The sequence below is a fragment of the Protopterus annectens genome, chromosome 3.part0, assembly GCF_019279795.1.
Source record: "Protopterus annectens isolate FY-2018-M chromosome 3.part0, PAN1.0, whole genome shotgun sequence".
Classification (NCBI taxonomy): domain Eukaryota; kingdom Metazoa; phylum Chordata; order Ceratodontiformes; family Protopteridae; genus Protopterus; species Protopterus annectens.
Window position 1 is genome coordinate 111680484 of NC_056731.1, and position 25559 is coordinate 111706042.

The 25559-nt window shown below is 46.4% G+C and overlaps 1 protein-coding gene across 1 annotated transcript in view; it reads left to right on the forward strand.

Annotated features, from left to right (window-relative positions):
• The window catches only part of IGF2BP3 (insulin like growth factor 2 mRNA binding protein 3), a 1266240-nt gene that overhangs the window by 246818 nt on the left and 993863 nt on the right, over positions 1-25559 (forward strand). Inside the window, exon 5 of the mRNA XM_044064618.1 lies at positions 8605-8615. Coding sequence (XP_043920553.1) covers positions 8605-8615 — 11 coding nt within the window. The remainder of the gene's footprint in view (positions 1-8604; positions 8616-25559) is intronic.

A 25559-nucleotide genomic window follows, 5' to 3' on the forward strand; every position in this document is an offset into this window, starting at 1 on the left:
GCCCGAAGCAGAAGCTGTTCGCAAGTGCCGGTCGGTCGGATCCAGAGATTACTTCTACCGAATACTACTTCGAAGACTTCTAAAGCTAAGTACCCCGTTGGGGACTCTTTCTTGCCTCAGCCGATGTCAGAAAAAGTTAATAATTGTTTAACCTGTGGGAAACAAATACCTCATAAAGATTTCCACTCTTATTGTCTGCCTTGTTTAGGCCCAGCCCACGACGTAGCAGCCTGTTCGGCCTGTGCTTCTTTCAACCGACGAACGCTTAGGCGTCGGTCGGAGTTTGCAGAACAGTTTTTCGGTTCTGATTTTGCGTACATTATGCCGTCGGATCCTCCGACTACCCAATCTGCCAAAGAACGCAAAGATAAAGACAGACACCGAGAAAACTGATCAAAGTACAGCTGAATCTATCTCTACAACTGAGGCCCCTGCTACCATTCTTGAATCGGCCTCAGAAATTTTATCCACTACGGTGGTTGCCACTGACTTATCAGACACCATTCCCTTGGATGTCTCTACCCCAGCACGTGGTGCTGCTAGGCCTCCAGCAGCCATGTCCATTAAGGCCTTCGCCAGGGCTAAAGCAGCCAAGACTACTAAAACAGTGCCTGTTAAACCCCCTATGACCAGGCCCTCTTCTAGTTCTCAAATGCTTACTTTGGCAGAAGATTTAATTTCATTAATTAGAGGATCTCAATCTCACCCAGACAGGGCCTCTCAGCCCCCAGAGAAGAGACCTAGGGCAGAGCCCCCTGAGCCAGTGTCCTCTGATGATTCTGCTGATGAATCAGACATAACTGACCAGCGAGAGGCTCCTTTCTCCAATTTTGAAGATTCTGATGCTGAAGAATCCATTCCAGCTGCTTCCCCACCAGAAGAATTCTCCTTTGGGAAACCTTACATGCCATGAGAGCAGTTCCAATGGCAGCAACAGGATTTTCAGACTCCAGAAAAGACTTAGGACCTTTCTGCACCTTCCACAGCACAGGCCCTTAGCTATACCTCCTGTTCTCTCTGTGGTGGATGATGCTTTCAATGATGTCTGCTCCGCTCCAGATTCTTTACCCCAGCCCCTGCCAAACCAGACAGATTTTACAGGGTGCCAGATACTCATCACCACCTTTACAAGGCCCCACTTGCAGACCCGAAACTATATCCCAGGGTCCCAAGGCAGTAGCTGCGACCATAGCTAAAAACCCTATTCCTTCTGAAAGGGAAGCAAGGTCATTAGACAGATGGGGTAAATAGGTCTACACTTCAGCTACTCTTTCAGCTAGAGCTTTAAACTGTCAGTTTCACATGATACAATACCAAGAGTTTATGCTTGATCAGTTAACAAAAAGCTAACCACTGATGAATCTCTTGATAAGAAATATGTATTAGAAATGGTAAATAACATACAACAGGTTAGTAACCATTCCTTAAAATGTGGCTATGATGCACTGGAGGCTTCATTTAGGTCAGCCATGACTGGCACAGTGATAAGAAGGCATGCATGGCTAAAGGAGCAAGCTTTACCGGATCATGTTAAAGCTAAGTTGCTAGATGCTCCTATGGATAAGACAAGTTTGTTTGGTACACCTGCCCAGCAGGTTATGAAGAAAATGGAAGAAAAGGCAAAATCTGTTCAAACTGTTAAAGATTTCTTGCAGGTTCAACCCCCAAGGTTTAGCAGGAACTGGCCTGCCAAAAATTGGTCCTTTCCTGACTCCACAAGATCTCAAAGGGGCAGGAATAGACGTTCCAGAGGCAGAAACCAATCCAGAGGAGGTGCCTACAGAGGACGACAGTGGCAAGGAAACAACAGAGGCACAGACACAACCACTGCCACTACATCAACACAACCACAGTGACTTAGCCCTAAGTCCGCCTACCAGGGAACAAATAGCAGCTCCTCTAGGCGGAAAGTTAACCTTATTTTCAAAGAACTGGCACTACATAACAAAAGACAAGTGGATTTTACAAACCATAGATCAAGGTTACCGGTTCCACTTCCACACTTTACCAGTCAAAAGAGGAATGCCAAATCTACCTCCAAATGAAAAAACAGAGGCTCTACAACAGATAATGGAGTTAGCAAATATGAGAGCTTTGGAAAGAGTGCCAACAGCAGAGCAAGGAAAGGGGTTCTACTCCAGACTATTCCTAGTTCCAAGAAAGGAAAAAAGCTGGAGACCAATTCTCGACCTGTCCACCTTAAATACATACATCATTGTCCCAAAATTCAAAATGCTGACCCTACAGCAACTTCTTCCCATGCTGGGCAAGGAGTGTTGGCTGGTAACTCTAGATCTCAAGGAGGCATACCTGCACGTCCCCATTCGACCAATCTGCAGAAGATACCTCAGATTTCTTGCAGGATCAGAGCACTATCAATTCTCAGCATTGCCCTTTGGCTTATCTACTGAGACCAAAGTATTAACAAAATGCCTGGTATCAGTAATCGCCCATTGCAGACTACAGGAATTCAAATTTACCCATACCTGGACGACTGCCTGCTACAAGGGGACAACAAAAGCAAGCTGACAACAGATTTACAAAGGGTCATTTACTTGCTACAAGCACTGGGATACACAGTCAATTTACAAAAGTCAAGGCTGATACCATCCCAAACAAGGACATTCCTGGGTGCGGAATTGGACACAGTAAAACAAATGGCATTCCTAACTACAGAAAAACAAAAGAACTCCCTCTTTACTTCTTGGCACTAACAAAACTGAACAAGTTAACAGCAAGAAAAGTACTGCAGGCCTTGGGCTTCATGGCATCATGCATAATCTTGGTCCCATTTGCCAGACTACATATGAGAAAACTACAGTGGTACCTAAAGAATTTATGGTCCCAACACAGACACAGCCTAGAAACAGAAATCCCACTAATTCCATGCTTAAAACAGGAGTTCCTATGGTGGGCTCAGGCATGCCAGTCAAACCCAGGCCTACCCTTTCGCAGATGTCAAGCAAGCCAGACCATCACAACAGACTCTTCAGACCTAGGATGGGGGGCCCACATGCTGGACAAATGCGTGCAAGGATTGTGGACACAGGATCAACTTCACCTGCACATCAACCTAAAAGAAATGCTGGCAGTAAAACTGGCAATCCAAAAGTTCAGACCATTTCTCAAAGAGGGCCAGTTGATGATAAGGACAGACAACACCACAGTCATGTGGTACATCAACAAACAGGGAGGCACTCATTCATACCCCTATGCAGAATGACTTTGGAACTGTGGACCCTGGCACTCAGCTACAACATCCAGTTACAGGCAATATTTGTACCGGGAAAAGAAAATACTCTAGCAGACATATTAAGCAGAACCACGGATGCCACGAATGGAAGCTGCACCCGGACATCTTCAAGACCATCTCAAAGAAATGGGGAATGCGTGAGATAGATCTATTCATCACCTCTCAATCACCAGCTCAAAAAATTCTGCACAAGGACATTCCATCCACTAGCATGGAAAGTGGATTCGCTCTCCTTCAGCTGGAAAGGCCTAACAGCATATGCATTCCCACCTCTTCCCTTGATACACAAAGTACTACTAAAAATCAGGAAGAACGTCCAAGGATAATCCTGATAGCTCCAAACTGGCCAAGACAACACTGGTACCCACTGCTGAGGAGCATGTCTCGAACAATATGTGGCCAATACCCTGATGCCTTTGATGTTAACTCAGAACAACTACAGCATCATACATCCAAACCTAAAACGTTGCAACTGACTGCATGGAACATCACATAGCAGCAGCTAATCCAGAACTTTCCCAAAGAGTTAAAGACATTATTCTTGAAGCACGCAGACCTTCAACAAGAAGGAACTATGCTGGAAAATGGAAAAGGTTTGTCATTTGGAGTACTGAAAGAGGAAAAGATGTGTCAAACATAGATATGCCTAACATTCTGGAGTATCTGGCCGAACTTCTTCATTCAGGCCTGTCCTACTCCTCCATCAAGATACATGCATCAGCTATTTCAGCAGAATACAGCTTTGATCCACCTGTTTTTCGCACCCTTTGCTCAGGCAGTTCCTCAGAGGAATCAAGAATGTAAAACCTCCAAGGAAACCACCATTACCAGCTTGGGACTTAAACTTTGTGCTAGAAAAGTTGACACTATCACCCTTTGAACCAGCAGCAACAGCAGACCTACAACACCTGTCATGGAAAACTGCTTTCCTACTGGCAATTACTTCAGCAAGGAGGGTTTCAGAACTACAGGCCTTAATGGCAGTGCAACCCTTCCTAATCTTCCACCAAGATAGTGTCCATGAGGACTAATCCTACATTTATGCCTAAGGTGGTATCCAGAGTGTCTTTAAACCAGGCAATCCACCTACCTACCTTCTTTCCCAACCCACAAAACAGAGGGAAAGAATACTGCATACCTTGGATGTACATAGACAGCTACGCTACTACTTGGACAGAACAAAAAGTAGCAGAAAGACTGACCAACTTTTGTAGCCTATGCAACAGGAAGGGAAGGAAAAGCTATTTCCAAACAGACAATCTCCAAATGGATAGGAAATTGCATACGATTCTGTTACTCCTTCCATGGAAAACCAATTCCACAGAACATAAGACCTCATTCTACAAGGGCAACAGCCACTACCACAGCCTTCTTACGAGGAGTGGCAACCAAAGACATTATTGAGGCTACTTGGACCTCCGTGCATACATTTGCCAAGCATTATAATTTGCCTCTATATTCCAGATCCCGAGCAGGGTTTGCCACTGCTGTACTGCAAGGGATCCTAAACACACCATAATCTACTTTTATCCTCCTCGCCTAGTTGGCTGTGGTATTCTACCCAGTTGTTATGACTGCAGATGCATCCATGAAGGACATAGTACAGTTTTGTACCTACCATAAATGTAGATGTCGGAACTGGATAGCATCTGCAGTCAGGATTACCCTCCCTCCTTCCCTCTGTGGTACTCCTAGGGTGTTTACCCTCCTAATAGCTAGCTGGTGGGGAGTCTTTATGGTGTATTTGTTTGTATATATGTACATACATGCTTATATTTGTGTTTACCTCTATCTTTTTGGAAACATTGGCATCTATCCAAATTTTAGCCTTCAAGAGGGCTACTGGCATCTGGGGCAAGAAACACTGAGGAAAATGGCGTCGGCTGATGCCTTTATACCCGAAGACCAACAGAGATGACGTCGGGTGAAGTGCGACATCAGCCGAAGCCGGACCCGGACTTTGGAATCCGGCCGACTGAAGGGCTGCCTGACAGGACAACCCAGTTGTTATGACTGCAGATGCTATCCAGTTCGGACATCTACATTTATGGTAGGTACAAAACTGTACTTTTTTCAAGCTGCTGATCCACAGGTGGGAGGCACCAGAGGTGGACCTCTTCGCTTCACCTCAGAATTTTCATTTGAGGAAATATTGCACCAGAGCTCCCCACAGCCAAGCATGGAAAGTGGATGCTCTGTCCTTTACATTGGAAAACCTCTCAATTTGTGCCTTCCCCCTCTGCGAACATTCTACTAAAGTTCAAATGGGACAACCCTGATTGCACTAAACTGGCTATGCCAGCACTGGTACCCACCTTTGCGCAGTCTGACAGTACTGCCACCTTGGCACCTGCCACAGACCCCCTCCCTGCTGTCCCAGCAGAGGGGCCAGATTTTGCATCCTCTGTTATAAACCCTGAACCTAGCAGCCTGGTTCATCCCCTGAACCCTCAGTAAACATGTGCTGGATGTCATTCTGGAGGCAAAAAGGCGTGCTCCTAGGAAATCCTATTCAGAAAAGTGGAATAGATACTATTCTTGGAGCCAGTTTCGAGGAATGGACATGTGCCCTGCTTACCTCGTATACTAGATTCCTTAACAGAAATGTCCCACAAAGGCCTATCCTCCTCTTCAATTAAGATTTCTGCCTCCGCCGTCTCAGCTCATTATAATACTGAGCCAACCCTCTTCTCTCATCTAGGCAAACAGCTCTTGAGAGGAACCAGAAAATTTATGACTGCAACAGTGAATAAACTCCAACATCTACATTTGTGGTAAGTGTACACAACTGTACTATCTCAACATACCTAATTGCCATTTCTGTCCTCATTTCAACTTGTTAGGCCAACTATTTTTGGTCTTTGCCACCAGTTCTGAAGTAAATCCAGTTTCCAGACCATCTCCAGTGTATCTCTCCTAGATTCTCCTTTGTTACAGCCACCATAGTAACAAGCCATCTGATGCTGTCATGACTCTACTAAGGCTACTGTTACCTCTGCTGCCTTTCTAAAAGGGAGTCTCCACCAAGGAAATTCTGGAAGCTGCTACCTTGTCATCTCTGCATACTTTCCCTAGACATTGCCGCTCAACTTTTTCCAAGTCTAGAGCAGGATTCGCCAGTGCCATTCTGCAGGGCATCCTGTCCTTTAATTTACCTTCCACCCTCCATCTCTGCTTTGGGAATCATCCCACAAGTTGGGACTGCAACAGCGAAACGCAAGCATAGTACAGTTGTGTGTACTTAACGTAACTGTAGATGTTCAAGTGTATTACTGGCGCAGTTTCCAGAATCTATACATCATCCGTAGCTAGACATCCAAAGACTGAATGGCTGAGTATAAGAAGGGCATCTGGTGCCATTTTCAGTTCCTTCTAGCCATGTAGTCTGCTCTTCATGTGTGCTTAATACCCTCTGCTTGGCTGACTTTTTCAGAGAATATTCCAGTCGGAGAAGTACCCTGTTGGGGAATTTTTCTCTAATTTTAGTGTTAAGTCAATTGTGTGGGGAAGCAAATCCTGCACAAATAGTTCCATTTGTTTTTGTCTGCCTTGCTTGAGGCCCCAGCACAACATCTTTAATTGTCCTAACTGCAAAATTCCATGCAAAAACTCTAAAATGTGGACTCAAGTTACTGGCTACTCAAATGGTGCCATCCTCTTTGGCTTCCTGGTGGTATCTCAATTCACTGGAACTGCAGGTGGACTGCAGACTCTGGTGTTCATTAGCATTATCCCAAAAAGACACAAAGGCTAAGGACCTTGATGCTACTGAGAGCTCCACCTCTCAGTCACGGGTCAACTGACCCAGGTCAGCTACCTTTGCAGACTGAGGTGAAACTTCTGGTGCAACCCCTTGGGCCATCACCATGGTCTCTGGTCTACCTGCAAATACTACCACTGTGCACACATCTATATGGTATGATGTTACTCAGCAAGCGCTTCCAATACTCGTGCTGTGGATCTTGAGGGCGACTGTCTTTTAGTTAACAAACCTACAACAGAAGTTGCTGTCAACTTCTGACAGCAGTTTTGGGCCACCTTAAATGCCATAAACTCCTCTGCTATTTTATGAAATCTAGAGAGCCTCATTCTTCCACTGCTGAGGCCTTCTAGCTAAAAGTAGCAGCTGAGGAGAATCCTTTTGTTTGTGGTGGCAAGTTGCCAGAGTACTGTCTTCCACCCCTCAACTTTTTTCATGGGGATCCCCTGCATAGAACTGAGGAGGCTTTCAGTTGGGAAAGTAAGCAGTTCTCACAGGCTTGCCCACTATTGGGAGCTGCCAAGCTTGTCTTCAGCCAGACCAGTAGCCATTTCTCCTGTACACAGTTTTGGATGATGTCTTTGAAGACATTGCTTTACATTTTGATTCTCTAACCATTGCTCCTAGGAAGCCAGGCAATTTTAGTACATTAACCTCGCAAGCACCTTTACAAAAAAACAAAGGCTGATCCTTTTGTAGTCTCCACTGAATCCGTCAAAGGTGTATCTAAGGAATTAGCAAAACATCCCCTATCTAGTGACTGGGTAGGATTATTAGACTGGTTTGGAAAGAGAGCTTTTACCAATGCCACCCTGGCAAAGAGCTTTGAATTGTCAGTTCCATATGCTAAATAACCTTTAATCTTGGACCGTTCTAGCCAATGTCAACTATTGAGAATTTAACCTTATCTAAGGAAATCAAGGTGATGGCCACTGAAGCTTTACAAGTCTCCAAGTAGTACCATAAATGTGGCTGTGATGCTTTAGATGATTCTTGAAGAGCACCTACCACATGGTCATCTGCAGACGTGCATGTTTCACGATCCTGCCCAGTCAGGTCAGGTGAAGGCAGAATTGCTAGATGATCTTCGTGTTTCACTGTTGCAGTCATCACATTTTGGTTATGTGCTTGCAGTAGCCCTCAGTCGGCCTGATTAACAAAGTCTTTGGTCCTGCATCGGTTGCTTTCTCATCTTCCATGACGTCAGGTAGTCAGGGGTATAAATCATGCAGCAGACGCCATTACATCAGTCTTTCTTGCCGTGCGGTGCCCGAAGCAGAAGCAGTTTGCAAGTGCCGGTCAGCCGACTCCTGAAATTTTCGTTTTAGAGTTTCAGAACCGAAGTCTTCAACTAAGCCAAATACCACGTTGGGGAAATTTTATCTTGCTCTGAACTGATGTCAGTAAAAGTCAATAATTGTATTTCTTGTGGAAAGCAAATATCTCAAAGATTTTCATTCGTATTGCATTCCTTGCATAGGCCCTGACCACGATGTACCTCACTGTCTGTTTTGTGCCTTATTTAAACAACAAACTATTCGTCTGTTTACTTGCGCTTCTAAATATTTTGGTACTCTGTTCAATTATCCAGATATGGCTTCGGTAAACCACCCTACTACCGACATCCCGAAAAAATGCTAAGATAAAGACCGAGAACCACATAGGTCCAAAGCTGCAGACTACGCTGTTCCTAAGCTAATCGCCAGTTCGCCGGTATTCTGAGGTGCTTTTGCAGCCCCTGATACCAGCTACTTCAGTTTCACAGGCCTCTCTTGAGACCCGTTTGGAGTCCGGTATGCTGCAAGATGCTTCAACTTTGGAACCTGCGGATGTCACTACCTTGGATGGGTCTGGAGCCGCTGTGCAGGCACCGGCTTCTGAGGGTGTATTCAGGCCCTACTGACTTGCATATTAAACAGACGCCATCTTCAAGGCCAAAAACTCTATCCTTGCCTAGAAAACAGACGCCCAGACCGCATGGGCAAGCCTCTATGCCTAAAAAAAAACAAATAAGAATGGCTAAAGACCTTGTTACTTTAATCAGGGGAAGTCAACTTTCCCCCTCCAAGAGACCTAGGACTGACTTTACTTATGATTCTTCTGATCAGGATTCTGAAATTTGTTTCCTCTGAAGACCAGGATTTATCCTTCTCTACCTATGAAGATTCTGATGCAGAGGACTCCATTCCCTCTGCTTCCCCTCGAGAGGATTTCTCTTTTGGTGAAACCTTGCATACTCTTAGGGAGCATTTTTGTTGGGAAAGCCAGGATTACTCTGACTGTAAAAAGAGGCTTGGGGATTTCTTACTCCTGCCCCAACAGAGGCCTTTAGCTATCCCCCCTGTACTGGACATAGTTGTTGCCTTTTCAGAATCTAGCTTGGCCTCTGACTCTCTTCCTCCTGCTCCCAGAAAACCTGATAGATATTACAGGGTTCCTGACTCTCAAGTTCTTTTTAAAAATCCTACTGCAGATCCAGAGACCATTTCACAGGGACCCAAGGGCAGTAAGGCTACTACTGCCAAAATTCCTATTCCCTCTGACAGCGATTCCAGGGAGCTGGATAGATAGGGTAAAAAGGTATCCACTTCTGCAGCCTTGGCCATTAGGGCCTTAAACTGCCAATTTTATATGTTAAAGTATCAGCAGCATATTATTGGATTGCTTAAACAGAAAATGGTGTTGATTCCTGACTGTGCTGAAAATAAAGATTTACAGAATTTAATGCATTCTGCTGAACAAGTTGGAAAACATACTTTGCAATGTGGTTTTGATTCACTAGAGGCATCTTGCAGGGCTGCTGTCACTGGGTCTGTACTTGGAAGGCATGCTTGGCTTAAGGAGCAATCTTTGCCAGATCATGTTAAAGCTAAATTGCTGTATGCTCCCTTAAACCAAGACTGCCTGTTTGGCAAGAAAGCAGAAGTACTTAAAAAGATGGAGGAAAAAGCTAAATCTATGCAAACTGTTAGATTTCCTGCAAGTACAGCCTCTCCGATTTAGTAGGCATTGCCCCTTGAAAAATTGGTCCTTTCCTGCCTCTTCCAGACCTTCAGTCCAAACCCAGAACCTGCAGAACACCCAGGCTTCAGTCCCAAGGTACTCACAGGGCTAAGCAGTAGTGGGCACCCACCTCCAAAGCAGGGGGTGGTAAGACTCCCCCCTATGGTAAACTGTCTCAATGACTTAACTTTAAATCTTCCAAGCTTTGCACAACTGACTGTTCCCTCAGGGGGAAAGATTGCCCGGCAGACAAAAAATTGGGAACTCATTACCCAGGACAAATGGGTTTTAAATATAGTTTCCGAAGGATACAGATTCCACTTTTCACTCCTTACCAACCCCAAACAGTTGGCCAGACCTACCCCCAAATCAGTGTGCAGAGGCTTAAAAGCAAATTCTTGCTCAAGCGTCAGAGCTATTCAGCCTGTTCCAGAAGAGAGAAAGGGGCAAGGTTTCTACTAAAGACTTTTTCTGGTGCCCAGAAAAAAAACTGGCGTCCTGTATTGAACCCCTCTCTCCTAAACACATTTTTGGCGATTCCAAAATTCAAGATGCCAAATCTCCACCAGCTGCTTCCTATGCTAGGCAGGGATGCCTAGTCGGCAACACTGGATTTAAAGGAAGCCTACCTGCACATCCCTATAAGGGAATCCTGCAGAAGATTCCTATGCTTCAAAGCAGGCTACATGCACGGTCAGTTCTCTGCACTGCCCTTTGGGTTATGTACTGCGCCCAGGGTATTCACAAAGTGCCTAGCTCCAGTCATTGTATTTTGCAGGCAAAGAAATATCCAAATATATCCATACCTGGATGATTGTCTAATTCAGGCAGAAAGCCAGGACATACTATTGAATGTGGCGTTTGTACAGAAATTGCTAAATTGTCTGGGGTAAACCATAAATGAAAAGAAATCTCCTCTTGTACCCTGACAAGAAATTTTATTCCTGGGAGCAAGCTTGAACACAACTACCCAGATGGCTTTTCTCTCGCCAGAAAACAAGTTTGACAGCCTACTTCAAAATACTGGCCTCAAAGACCCAGCTATCTGCAAGCCCTGGGGTTCATGGCCTCCTGCATTCTATTAATTCTATATGCAAGACTGCATATGAGGAAACAATGGCATCTAAAAAGCGTATGGTGTCAACAAACTCAATCTAGAAGCAACGATTCCCATCATTCCTTGTCTACAGATAGTAATTTTGGTGGGCAAGACGCCTGTCACCAAAACAAGGGACTGCCATGCTGCCCAAATCCTAACATGCATCAGACTATGCGCGGGGGGGGGGGGGGCTCACTTGGCAGGGAAGTGCATTCAGGGCAAATGGAACCCAAGTCAAATGCACCTGCACATCAAAGAGATAGCTGTACAGGATGCTCTGACGGCCTTCAAGGATCACATCCTTCAAGGATGATTAATGGCAAAGACTGACAACACCACTGTTGTGGCTCATAAGCAGGGGGGAACCCACTCGTACACTCTCTGCAGACTAGCCATGGCTCTATGGAACACAGCCTTGAGCTACCAAGTGCACCTGCAGGCTCAATTCCTGCCAGGAAAGCTAAACATGCTGGCAGATGACCTAATCAGAAATTTCATGGACCCACACAAGTGGAAACTGGAACCAAAGATATGTAGTCCAATCTCGCTTACATTTTTAACCATGGGTTCGGAGCCAAATGTCCGCTCCGACTCGGCCAAACTTTTCTAGCTCAAAGTCTTTCTATTGGCTGGGCTAAGATGGTATCCCACGCTGCACTGCTCTACATCCCCAGATCTCGTTTGCTGCTCGTGTAGCTTGGATGTGGTCTCGCTCTTGGCTATGGCTAAGTACCTTTTTTCTTGAGAGAATTTATTGCAAACAAAAAGCTGTTTTAATAGCTATTGCTCGTTTGGTGTTTGTAAAAATTTTTTTTGTTGTGAGATTTTCTGTGGTATCCCACTAGCTGTACAATGGGCTTGGCCCATTTCAGTTAGAAGACCTAGTCTGCTCCCTTGCTTCCCTGTGTCTTCAAGTTTCCAGTCTAAAAACGTTTAAATTAGAGGTTTTAGCCCTAACCCCTCTATTGTGTGTGTCGGAGGATCGTTTGTTAGAATTTTGTTAGTGGTTTTTTTCCCGTGCTATCTGTGGTGTAAGTCTGTGACTGTTTTTCCAGTTGGTTCCGTACCTGGGATTTTTTGTCTTGGTGGTTGTTGGTATTTCCTTACGATGTCTAAAGATTCTAAGGTGCACAAGCCCTCGGGCTTTAAAAAATGCTCAGTGTGGCTATAAAATGTCCATTACCGATGATTCTGTAACCGTGGTGGTGGTGCTGTGGTAGCATTGTCGCCTCACAGTAAGACGCTGTCCGGTTCGATTTTCAGCTAGTGTCTTCTGCATGGAGATGTGCGTGAATGGGTGTACCTTCATTGAAGGTTGTGCGTCAGTTCTGGTAACTCGGCACGTAAAAATCAACTACCAATCATTAGCGGACCGGAGTTCCACTGTGGTGACCCCTAACCGGGAAAAGCCGAAAGAGACAACAATCGATGGACATTCTGTATGTGTATATTGTCTAGGAGTAATCCATCTGCAGGAGTCTTGCAGCTTCTGTCATGCATTTAGCCCTAGGGTCCTTCAGGAAAAAAAGAATAAGTTGATTCTGAAGAGACTTCTGATACCATCCTTCGAAGAGGGTCTAGAATCTGCTTCCAGCTCTAAAGCTAAAACCACAAAATCAAGAGGTGGTCTGCTCCTTCAGTCTCCTCTGAGCTTACGGAGAAGATGGCTAAATCAGCTCTGACATCCTCTGGGCCGCATGAAGTGTCAGTGGTGATGGAACCGGCGTTGGCTCCAATTATTTTGGAACCTATTTGGAGCCGATCACCTAGTATTAGGCAAGTATCACCTGAGAGAGATCTCAATCTCCCTCCCTGTCCTCCAAATCCTCCAGGACATTATCGGATGTGGACGTCTATAGAGTGGTGCAGAGACTCCTTCAGTCTCTGGTCTTGGCAAAATTGTTCTCTGCTCCTGAGCCCATCCTGCAACCTACTTCGATACTTCCTCCTCCGATCGCATCCCAGCCTTCGGAGCCGGAGTGCTCTGCTCCATGTGATGTTTCCAGGTATGTTCCGATGGCCTCTTCTGGCATATCAGTGCTGACAGCTGCTCCGACCCCATCTGCACCATCCATGGGGTTCAGGACTCTGGATTCTTGAGTCGGACCTGAGGGAGAGGCTTCAGGACATCTCTCTGTTCCTAGTCTCCCTCTCGGTGCTTCGGCATGGGGAAGTCCGGCTCTTGTCATGACTTAGGAGGCTGGTCGCTCCACGGATTCAGGGGGACCAGCCTTTGAGGCCATGCAGAATGCACTGGCCAGATCGTCAACGACATCATGCGGGGGTTGGTCATTCTGTCCCCTACTACTCCGGTGCACTTCTCTGATCACCACCTATCTTTAGACAGCGGAGCCCCAAGGCCTCAGGGTACCCCATGAGTGGTCCCCAAGTTTGAGGGCCCCTCAGTGTTTGCCTGAGGAGTCCCCTAGAAGGCAAACGTGCAAGAGGAAGCACATAGACTCCCCAGGATGAGTCTCACCTCAGATACTGACCTTGAGGAATCGGAGGGGTCCCCCAAGTTATCCTCTGAGGATGTTTCTTTCTCTGACATCCTAGATATATTGAAACAAAGAAGTGACTGGCCGTCTAAAGCCCCCTCCGAGGAGGATTCTGTCTTCCTAAAGGCCTTCAGTGCTCAGCCTTCCACCTCCTGGGTGTCTCCACCCTTCGAGCTCCTGGATTTGATTTGTCGAAGGGTTTGGGAAAACCCCGACTCTGTGGAACCAGTCCCCAGAAGACCCAATAAATTTGTCTGCTCCCCCGGGTAAGGAATTTCGGTCCAAGGGAGTCCCTGTGGATGCCATGGTGGTGGCAGCAGCCACTCAGAAGGAATTAGCAGAGACTTCTTCCACCGTTCATCCTCCTAACAAGGAGTCTAGGACCATGGACCTGTACGAGAAGCGTACCCTCTCTTCAGCGACCTTTACCTTATGGCCGCTTAGCTATTTATCTCACTTTACACGGCTCCAGAGAGATCTCCTTAAGGAGCTTGGAGATGCTTTCACAGGTAACGTTTCTGAGGCGGTGACCCAGACAGTTAACGCCCAGATGTCTACCCTCAATTCCATCGTTAACTCCTCCATGAGGCTGATTTCATATGCAGCCGAGGGAGCAAGTAGGGCAGCAAGCTCAGGAGTCGCCCTTAGGAGGCAAGCCTGGATGCGCCTTTGTCATTTCGCAGAGGCCTTAAAGTCTTCATTCACTGACACCCCCTTTGATGGTTCCTCTTTGTTCGGAACCAAGGTGAAAGACACCCTCACCAGGTGCGAGCAGGATGGAAAAACTGTCTGCTGTAGGTCAGTTTTTCCCTCCCCTCTAGGCCTTATCCCAAGGCCCAGAGGGGTGGAAAAATGTGGTTCAAGAAATCAGAGTTTTTTTCCCGGTGCACAAGGTGAACCCCCTCCAGAGGCAGAGGAGGGGGGGGTGGTTATTTAGGGAGACGCTGCCCTAGAGGCAGAGGGGGCCCTCGCAACTCAGGAGACAAATTCCTTTTGCGGTTTTCCCTACCGTCGCTCCTGATGGGAGGCCCGACTGTGCGTTTCCGGAGCCAGTCGGGGGGGGTCGCATACCGTTAAACCCGGAGGCCTGGCAAGACATCACCCAGGACCAATGGGTTTTATGAATAATTTCCGGAGGTTACATCGTTCCCTTTTCGTCAGATCCCCCTCCAGTCAGAAAAATCCCAGATGTCCCACCCAGTCAAAGGGATTATGCAGCTTCAGAAGTTTCAAAGCTGCTAGAAAAAGGAGCCATCCAGCATGTCCCCTCAGACCATATCTGATTAGGGACTTAAGATTCTTTTTGGTGCCGAAAAGAACAGGGGACCTGAGACCCATATTAGATGTCAGCCGATTGAACAACCATGTACAAAAGTCCAAGTTCCGAATGGTCACATTGCAGTCTATACTCCCATTGTTGGGAAAAGAAGTATGGATGTGCTTCATCGACCTCAAGGATGCTTACTACCATATAAAGATGGACAGGGCATCCAGGAGTCACCTATGCTTCCGGCTGGGAGCCAGTCATATTCAGTTTCGAGCCCTGCCCTTTGGTCTCACCACAGCCCCCAGGGTGTTTACCAAATGTATGGCAGTGGTGACTGCTCACTTGAGACTTCAGGGATACCAGGGACGCCACTGTAACTGTCAACAGTTGGGCATAACACTGAACTGGGAAAAATCTGCCTTATTGTCCTCGCAGCGTGTCACCTTTATAGGTGCAGAACTAGACAGTCACAGAAAAGAATCAGAGCCCTACAACAACAAGTTCACGCCCTGCTCCCTCTGAGAAGAGCGAAGGCAAGATGGGTTCTCCAACTCCTGAGGACTATGGCTGTGACAATTTAGTCCCTCTAGCAAGGTTACATATGAGATTCCTTCAATGGCTTCTCTTTGCCCTGTGGTCTTTCCAACGGCTTCCACTTTCTCATCCTATTCTACTCAGGTGCAAACAGGATCTCAGTTGGTGGCTTTGCAATGACAATCTAGACACTGGAAAACCCTTCATTCCGCCGTCTCCGATTGCCACGGTGATCACGGATGCCTCCCAGATGGGGTGGGGGGCATTATCTAGGCAGGACAGTTCAAGGCACGTGGCAAGAGCACACGAGATACATTTGCATATCAATGTCCTGGAGATGAGAGCTGTGCTACTTACGTTGCAGGCACTTCAGTGCTTTCTCCCTCTCGGGACTATTGCAATCCACTCGGACAGTGTCAGTGGTGTGTTATCTGAACAAGCAGGGAGGAGCCCAGTCATATCACCTGTGCAGAGGCCATGAGAGTGTGGCGGTGGGCATTGTCTTCCTAAATCTTTCTGGTAGCAACGCACATTCCGGGGAAGTCCAACGTGATCGCAGACAGGCTAAGCAGAGCTATTCTGATGCCTTACCAGTGGTCCCTGAACTGCCAAGTTGCGGAACGGATCTTCCGCAGATGGTCAGCCTTGCGACCTTTTTGCCAGCCCCCTCAATGCCAAATGCAGCATCTACTTCACGTTGATCCCCCTCAGGGGGAGTCGCCCAGGGACGCTCTAGTCCACGATTGGCCCTCCGGTCTACTATATGCTTTCCCTCCGGTCCCCTTGCTGTCAAGGGTTATTCAGAAAGTGCAATCCTTGGGAAACAGAGATTGAGTGCCCCACACTGTCCTTGTCAGGTTTGGTTCCCCTTTCTCCATCCCTACCTTGTGGACACGCCTTGGATTCTGGACCAACAACCAGACAGAGACATGTCGGGGCAGCTCCATCCTTCTCTGCGGACCCTCCGGTTGACAGCCTGGCTACTCCACTTCCGTCATTAGTTAGGCTTCATCATTTTTCGCCAGAGGTAGTTTCATATTTTGTCTTCCTCTCAAGCCCTCTACCAGGAGGATTTATTTCAGCAAATGGAAGAGATTTTCAGCCTGGGCTCATACCCAAGGGATTGACCCTTACACTGCTCCAATGTCATCTGATTTGGAGTTCTTGTCTATGCTTTTTCGCCAGGGCTCAGCGGCCGCCACCATTAAAGTCCATTTGGCGGCGATTTCTAACTTTCATGTTGCTAATGAGCCAAGTCTGATGGCTCAGACTTTTCTGAAGGGCACTCTGTTACTCCGTCCTGTATCGGGACCTGTCATGCCTTGGGATTTAAACTTTGTTCTACAGGCTCTTACTTCATCACCCTTTGAACCTGCAGCTACTTGTGATTTAAATTTCTTGACCTGGAAGACTGTCTTTTTAGTAGCCATCACATCAGCCAGAAACGTTTCAGATATTCAGGCTCTAACAATAAAACCCCCAAACTTGAATTTTCATAAGGACAGGGTTTCTCTTAGACCGAACCCGTCCTTTCTTCCCAAAGTGGCGTCTACCAGTAATCTTAATCAATCTATTGAGTTGCCAGTGTTTTTTTCCCCAGTTCTCAAACAAGGCAGAATTTAAATTTCATCAATTGGATGTACACAGACAGTTGCGTTTTTATCTGCACAGAACCAAAGACCTCAACATTTATTCCTCGGGGGTAAAGATTAACCTTTTCCAGTGAAGACTCACTCTACTTGGGCTGTATCTATATCTACATCTACAGCCTATCAGGCCAGGTTGTCTATGGATGATATTTGTGCTGCGGCTACTTGGGCATCTCCTCACACCTTTGTTTCTCATTACAAGTTGGATGTGGTATCTAGGGGCTGGTCTTCCTTTGGTTCCACAGTGCTCAGGAGTATTTTCCACTGAGCCTCCCAGGATTTAGGTGCTAGGGACGCTGTCCCACTGGTAAGAATTTAGGCGAGATTGGACTACATAACATCAAGAAGTTATGTACTCCCCATAACGTTCGATGTATGTAGTCCATCTCGCCTCACATTCTTACTTACCCCCCCACCTTCCCCCTTCCTGGAGGATCTGGAGGTTAGGACTGGTTTTCTGAACTCCCTTTTTGGGTTGTTCTTCCTTTCCTTGGGTGTTATGCATGGAGAATGAGTGCTGTTTTTCGCAGCAAACTAGATCTGGGGATATAGAGTAGTGCAGCATAGGATACCATCTTGGCCCAGCCAATAGAAAGACTTCGAGCTAAAAAGTTTGGCCGAGTCGGAGCAGACATTCAGCTCTGAACCCACGGGTAAGAATGTGAGGCGAGATGGACTACATACATAGAACGTTATGGTGAGTACATAACTTCTTGATATTCAACATGTTGAGAAACAAATGGGGGGAGCCCAGAGATAGACCGTTTGCTTCCCTCCTGAACTACCAATTGGAAAAATTCTGCACAAGGACTAACCAAAAGCTTGGAAAGTGGATGCCCTATCAGTTTATGCTTTTCCCCCTCTGCCTCTCCTCTCCAAGGTACTAAAGATCAAATAGGACAAACCAAGGACCATACTGATTGCACCATACTGGCCACGCCAACACTGGTACCCCATTCTATGCAGTGTCACTACTGGCACCATGGCACCTGCCTCAGACCCCTGCCCTGCTGTCCCAGCAGGAGGGCCAGATTCTGTACCCACAGCTTCAAACCCTGAACCTGGCAGCCTGGCTAATTACCCAGTATCTCTATTACCATCGTCAGTAAGCAAGTGCTGGATGTCATTCTGGAGGCAAGAAGGCCTAGTACTAGAAAATCCTATGTTGAAAAATGGAAAAGATTCTGTTCCTGGAACCAAGCTCTGGGGATGGGCACAGCAACGCCCAATTTACCTCCGATTCTTCAATACTTAACTGAAATGCTGCATATGGGCCTTTGCTTTTCCTCCATCAAAATTCATGCCTCAGCCATTTCAGCTCATTACAACACCGAACCACCCCTCTTCTCTCATCCACTGCTGAAACAGTTCCTCAGAGGGGCAAAAAACTTAAGACCACCCAGGAGAGTCCCTATTCCAGCTTGGGACCTTAACTTAGTATTGAAAAACTCACTATACCTCCTTTTGAGCCAGCTGCAAATGCAGAGTTGAAATTCCTTTCTTGTTAAAAAGCCTTCCTTTTAGCCATCACTTCAGCAAGAAGGGCATCTGAATTACAGGCCCTCATGGCAGTGGTGCGTTTCATCATTTTCCATGCGGACAGGGTGTCCCTCAGGACCAATCCCTCCATGCCCAAGGTGGTATCCAGTGTGACCCTTAATCAATCCATTCATCTGCCAACCTTCTTTTCAAATCCACAGAACAAAGGGGAATGAATACTGCACTCCTTAGATGTGCACAGACAACTTAGATTTTGTTTGGACAGGATTAAACCTCTCCGTAAATCTGAACTGCTGGTTGCATTTGCTGCAAGGGCAGAGGGGAAGGCCATTTCAAAGCAAACCATTTCTAAATGGATAGGCCATTGCATTAATTTCCGCTATAAGCACCATGGAAAACCTTGTCTACAAGGAGATTAGACTACATTCAACCGGGGCTGCATCTACCTCTACAGCCTTTCTCTGAGGTGTCCCTACCAGGGACATCCTAGAAGGTGCTACCTGGAGTTCTGTACATACCTTTACCAAGCATTACCTTTGGCCAATTTTCTCTAAATCCAGAGCTGGCTTTGCCATTGCAGTCTTGCAGGGCCTTATAGCTGGTCCTCATGCTTATTACCTACTCCCATCCTTAGCTTTGGGAATCTACCCAAATGTGATGACTGCGACAGTGAAACACTAAGAATATAGTACAGTTTTGTACACTTACCAGAAATGTAAATGTTAGTGTATTCACTGTTGCAGTCCTAGTTGCCCTCCCTCCAGCCCCTGACTGCTATTGGCTATACCTCTATTACTATGTTTAAAGCTTTTTGGTGTATTTGCTTTTTTGTTGGAGGTGTAACCTTATGTATATACAATTGCTTTCCATTGTGGGGGCACCTGACATCTGGGGCAAGAAAAACTGATGTGTAATGGTGTCTGCTGCATGCTTTATACCCCTGACTACCTGACGTCATGGAAGATGAGACTGCAACTGATGCAGGACCCAAGACTTTGTTAATCAGGCTGACTGAGGGCTAATGCAAGCAGAAGACCCAGATGTGATAACTGCAACAATGAATATACTCAACATCTACATTTATGGTAAGTGCACACAACTGTACTTTCCTCGGACAAAGAAATTTGATTTGTTTTGGTTCACCAACTTAAGTTTTTGAGAGAGCTGACAAAACAAATTAAAACTGTGAAATCGTTTTAACTGTCAGACTTCAATTTATGGTAGGAATTGCCCTTCTAAAGCTTGGCCTCTTCCATCTAGACTAGTCCAAGGGGAGGCCTTATGGCAAAATAACAAGACAATCCAGGAAATGGCAACCAGCGTAAGCTTCAAAGAGGTCACCCAACATAGAGAACTCTAACTGTACTATCCTAGACTCCCTTCCCACCTTTTTCTCCAAAAATCTGGTAGGAAGGCTAACCTTCCTAGGTACCAGTGGATCTTCAGCATCATAGAGAAGGGGTACTAAATCCGCTTCAGAGAAATACCACTGTTCTGAGGCATTGCAGAAGAGCAAGAAAGCCTCTTGCCACTTATATATGAGGAGCTAATTCACCAGGATCTAGCCTTCATGTCTTTTCAGGACCGGAAGGAAAAGGCTTCTATGTGAGATTTCTTGCTCTAGAAGGAGGGTACTTGGAGGACCATCTTGGACCTCTAAGTCTATTACATTCCTCAGCATTCCACAATGCTTTCATAGCAAAAACTGTTGCCCATAATCTTCCAAGATGCTTTTGTATGGTCACATCAGATTTAAAAATGCTTGCTGCAGTGTCCATGTAGCAGACTGTTTTCGCACAATGTATAGCTCTTATGATCCTACATTGCAGAACTCTAGGGGTTCGTAATTACCCTACTTAGATTGTCCTAATTTAGGGAAGATCCACACCAGGGACCCATGACACCTTGCAGATCACTGTAGACTTTCAGAAAGTAGATGTCACCTTGAGTCTACAAAAGTCAGATTTTTCCTCTGATGAGAATCCTGATGTCCTTCAAGGATGCATCTGCAGTCATCACATATGGGTTGTCCTGCCTCAGGCAGCCCTTCGGTCGGCCGGATTCCAAAGTCTGGGTCCGGCGTCTGCTGTTGTCGCCCTTTCCCCGACGTCAGAGCGCCTGGGGTATAAAAGCGTCAGCCGACGCCATCTTCCCCAGTCTTTCTTGCCGCATGGTGCCCGAAGCAGAAGCAGTTCGCAAGTGCTGGTCGGCCAGCTCCTGTATTTCAGCTAACCGAAGACTTCAAAAGCTAAGTACCCTGTTGGGGACTCTTTCTTGCCTCAGCCGATGTCAGATAAAGTTAATAATTGCTTAACTTGTGGGAAACAAATACCTCATAAGGATTTCCATTCTTACTGCCTTCCCTGCCTAGGCCCAGACCACGACGTCTCGGCCTGTTCAGCCTGTGCTTCCTTCAATCGACGCACTCTTAGGCGTCGGGCGGAGTTTGCAGAGGAATTTTTTGGGGCTAGTTTCTCCTACAACATGCCGTCGGAGACTCCGACTACTCATTTAGCTAAGAAACGGAAGGACAAGGACCGACACACGTGGACCGCGGTTTCGGCTGAAACCACGGCTAGGCCTACTGCGAGTGTCTCTGTCTCGGCTGAAACAGAGTCCTTGGTACTTCCGACCACCGATACCGCTCAACCGACAACCTTGGCCCCGGAGGCCCCTACTGAGTTGGTTATTGAATTTCCTTCAAACTGGTGTCTTGGAAACTTCCGACACCATTCCTCTAGACAAAACTACACCAGCATGTGGTGCTGCCAGCCCTCCTTCCATGTCCATTAAGGCATTCACCAGGGCTAAATCAGCTAAACACACAAAAACTATGCCTCCCAGGGTTATTCCTCAGGGACCCTCTACAGGTTCACAGATTCTTAGTTTAGCAGAGGACCTTATTTCCTTAATTAGGGGCTCTCAGCCCCATCCGGACAGGGGCTCTCAACCTCCTCTAGACAAAAGGCCCAGGGTTGAGCCCTCTGATCCACACTCCTCAGATGAGGCCCTCTGTTGGCTCTGCCCTCTCTGACTACCAGGAGGAGGCTTTTTCGGCCTACGAGGATTCTGATGCAGAGGAATCTATCCCCTCTGCCTCCCCTCCTGAAGAACTATCCTTCGGGGAAACCCTTCATACTATGAGAGAGCATTTCAAATGGCAGGGCCAGGAATTCTCTCATTCCAGGAAGAGATTAAGGACTTTTCTGCATTTACCTCAGCATAGACCTTTGGCTAGTCCTCCTGTTTTGAATGTCATTGATGTGTACTCTGAGTCTAGCATAACCCCTGACACTCTTCCTCAGGCTCCTGTAAAACCCGATGGGTACAACAGGGTCCCGGACTCGCATCATTTTCTTTATAAGGCCCACTCTGCTGATCCAGAAACTATTTCCCAGGGCTCTAAAGGGGTTGCAGCTGCCACTTCTAAAAATCCACTTCCCTCTGAAAGGGAGTCCAGGGCTTTAGAGAGATGGGGTAAAAAAGTGTATACTTCTGCTACTCTTTCTATGAGGGCTTTAAATTGTCAATTTCATATGATACAGTACCAAGAGTACTTCTTAGACGAATTGCATAAGAAACTGTCTTCTCCTGAACCCCTAGATCGCAAATCACTTCAGGATCTGGTGCATAATTCCCAGCAGGTTAGCAACTATTTCTTAGTGTGGTTATGATGCATTGGAAGCTTCATGTAGGTCAGCTATGACAGGTGCAGTCATACGTAGGCATGCTTGGCTGAAGGAAAACTCTCTGCCAAACCATGTTAAAGCAAAGCTTCTGGATGCTCCACTGGAAAAGCAAAAGTTATTTGGCTCCACTGCTCAAGAGGTCTTAAAGAAATTTGAGGAAAAGGCAAAATCTGTACAAACAGTCAAAGATTTTCTCCACGTCCAACCACCAAGATTCAGCAGAAATTGGCCTACCAAGAACTGGTCCTTTCCAGACAGTGATTTCAGAGAGGCAAGAACAGGTGTGCCAGAGGTAGAGGGCAAGCTAGAGGCTCCTACAGAGGACATCAATGGCAGCCTCCCAACCAGAGAGGTAGTGCAGGACCTACAACTGCTGCACAAGGACAGAATCAATTACTTTGCTTTGACCCCGCCAACCAGGGCTCAATTAGAAGCACCTTTGGGCGGAAAGCTTTCTTTATTCTCAGAAAATTGGCACAGTATTACAAGGGACAAATGGACACTGCAAATAATAGACAAAGGATACAGGTTCCATTTTCACACATTGCCAAAAAGAAAAGGCATGCCAGGCCTGCCACCAAATCAAAAGGCAGGGGCTTTGAAACAAGTCTCCAGCTTAATGCAAATGAAAGCTATAGAAAAGGTTCCTCTTTCAGAACAAGGCCAAGGCTTTTATTCCAGACTATTCCTTGTTCCAAGAAAAGAAAAACAATGGAGGCCTATTCTCGACGTGTCCGCACCGAATACTTATCTCATTGTGCCAAAATTCAAAATGCTGACTCTACAGCAACTCCTTCCCATGCTGGCAAGGGGTCTTGGCTGGTAACTCTAGACCTCAAGGAGGCATACCTGCATGTCCCTATCGGACAAAGTTGCAGAAGACACCTCAGATTTCTTGCAGGTTCAGAGCATTATTTCTCAGCATTGCCCTTTGGCTTACCTACTGCGCCTAGAGTATTCACGAAATGCCTGGCATCAGTAATTGCACACTGCAGACTTCAGGGGATTCAAATATACCCATATCTGGATGACTGCCTTATACAAGCGGACAGCCAACAAACTTTGTTAAAACACTTGGATTATGCCATCCGCCTACTTCAGGCCTTGGGATATACAGTCAACATTCACAAATCAAGACTTGTTCCATCCCAAATAACTTTTCTGGGTGCGGATCTAGACACAACCAACCAAATGGCTTTTCTCTCAGAGGAAAAACAGACAACTACTGGATTACTTCAAGATTCTGACAAGACAAACTCAGCTGACTGCAAGGAAAATCCTGCAGGCCCTGGGTTACATGGCATCTTGCATTCTTCTGATTCCACAAGCAAGGCTGCATATGAGGAAACTACAATGGTACCTAAGCAGTTTATGGACTCTGCACAGTCACAGCTTAGAAACTTTGATCCCACTCATTCCATGCCTCCAAAAGGAATTTCTGTGGTGGGCTCAAGCAAGCCAGTCAAACAGGGGTCTGCCCTTCAGCAAACCAATAGCCAGCCAAACCATTACAACGGATGCTTCAGACCATGGTTGGGGAGCACACATGGAGGGCAGATGTATTCAAGGACTATGGTCACAAAAGGAGCTGCACATGCACATAAACCAAAAGGAAATGCTGGCAGTGATACATGCAATCGAGGCCTTCAAACTTTCTGCATCAAGGCCACCTGCTAATAAGGACAGACAACACCACAGTTATGTGGTACATAAACAAGCAAGGAGGTACCCATTCCTACCCTCTTTGCAGACTGACAATGAATCTATGGGAACTTTCCTTGAAACTCAGTATAGAGCTGCAATATACTGGCGGACAGCCTAAGCAGAAATATCATGGATGCACATGAATGGATGCTGCACCCCGACATTTTCCTTCAGATAACCCAATCATGGGGGAGGCCGGACACAGATCTTTTTGCCTCCCACCACAACCATCAGCTGAAGAAATTCTGCTAAAGGACATACCACCCACAAGCATGGAAAGTGGACGCCCTCTCTTTCAGTTGGAGAACTCTAACAGTGTATGCATTCCCACCTCTTCCATTAATGACCAAGGTCTTACTGAAGATCAGGACAGAGCAGCCAAAAGTGATTCTGATAGCTCCGGACTGGCCAAGACAGCACTGGGTACCCACTGTTAAAGAGCATGTCAAGCACAAAACAGTGGCCTCTTCCTCAGTGGCCACTTCTCCTGACACAGCACAATTACAAAACTCTGCATTCCAATCTGAAAACCTTGCAACTAACAGCCTGGAGAATACCTTGACTCTTTCCCAGGATAAGCTATCCAAGAGAGTGAAGGATATCATCATGGAAGCTTGCCGCCCTTCCACAAGAAAGGCTTACTCAGCAAAATGGAAAAGATTCCGCACTTGGAGCTCCACAAAGGGCCTAGATGCGACGGTGATGAACATGGCACATATCCTGGAATACTTGGCAGAAGTGCTCCACAATGGCCTGTCTTACTCTTCCATTAAAATTCATGCTTCAGCAATTTCAGCAGAATACAATACTGATCCACCTGTCTTCTCTCACCCTCTCCTAAGACGGTTTCTAAGAGGAATTAAAAACATCAATCCTCCAAGGAAACCACCAGTGCCTACATGGGACCTTAACTTCGTGTTGGAAAAACTAACACTGCCTCCCTTTGAACCAGCAGCATCTGCAGAACTACAGTTCCTGTCTTGGAAGACTGCCTTCCTTCTGACCATAACCTCAGCAAGGAGAGTATCTGAGTTACAGGCCCTCATGGCAGTACAACCATTTCTTATTTTTCATCAGGACAGAGTTTCATTGAGAACCAATCCTTCATTTATGCCAAAGGTAGTATCCAGGGTCTCATTGAACCAAGCTATTCACCTGCCTACCTTCTTTCCAAATCCACAAAATAAAGGGGAGAAACTTCTGCATACCCTGGGCATTCACAGACAGTTGCGCTACTTGGACAGAACTAAAAGTTGCAGAAAAACTGACCAGCTGTTTGTAGCATATGCGGCTAGTGCACAAGGAAAAGCAATTTCCAAACGATTTCAAAATGGATAGGAAATTGCATTCGTTTTTGTTACTCCTTTCATGGCAAAACTGTGCCAGCTAACATTAGACCTCATTCCACCAGAGCCACAGCCACCTCTACAGCCTTCTTAAGAGGGGTGGCTACCAAGGACATTTTAGAAGCTGCTACATGGAGCTCCGTGCATACATTTTCCAAGCATTACAATCTACCTTTATATTCCAGATCCAGAGCAGGGTTTGCTACGGCAGTCCTGCAGGGCATTTTAGCTACACCATTCTTTACATAGATCCTACC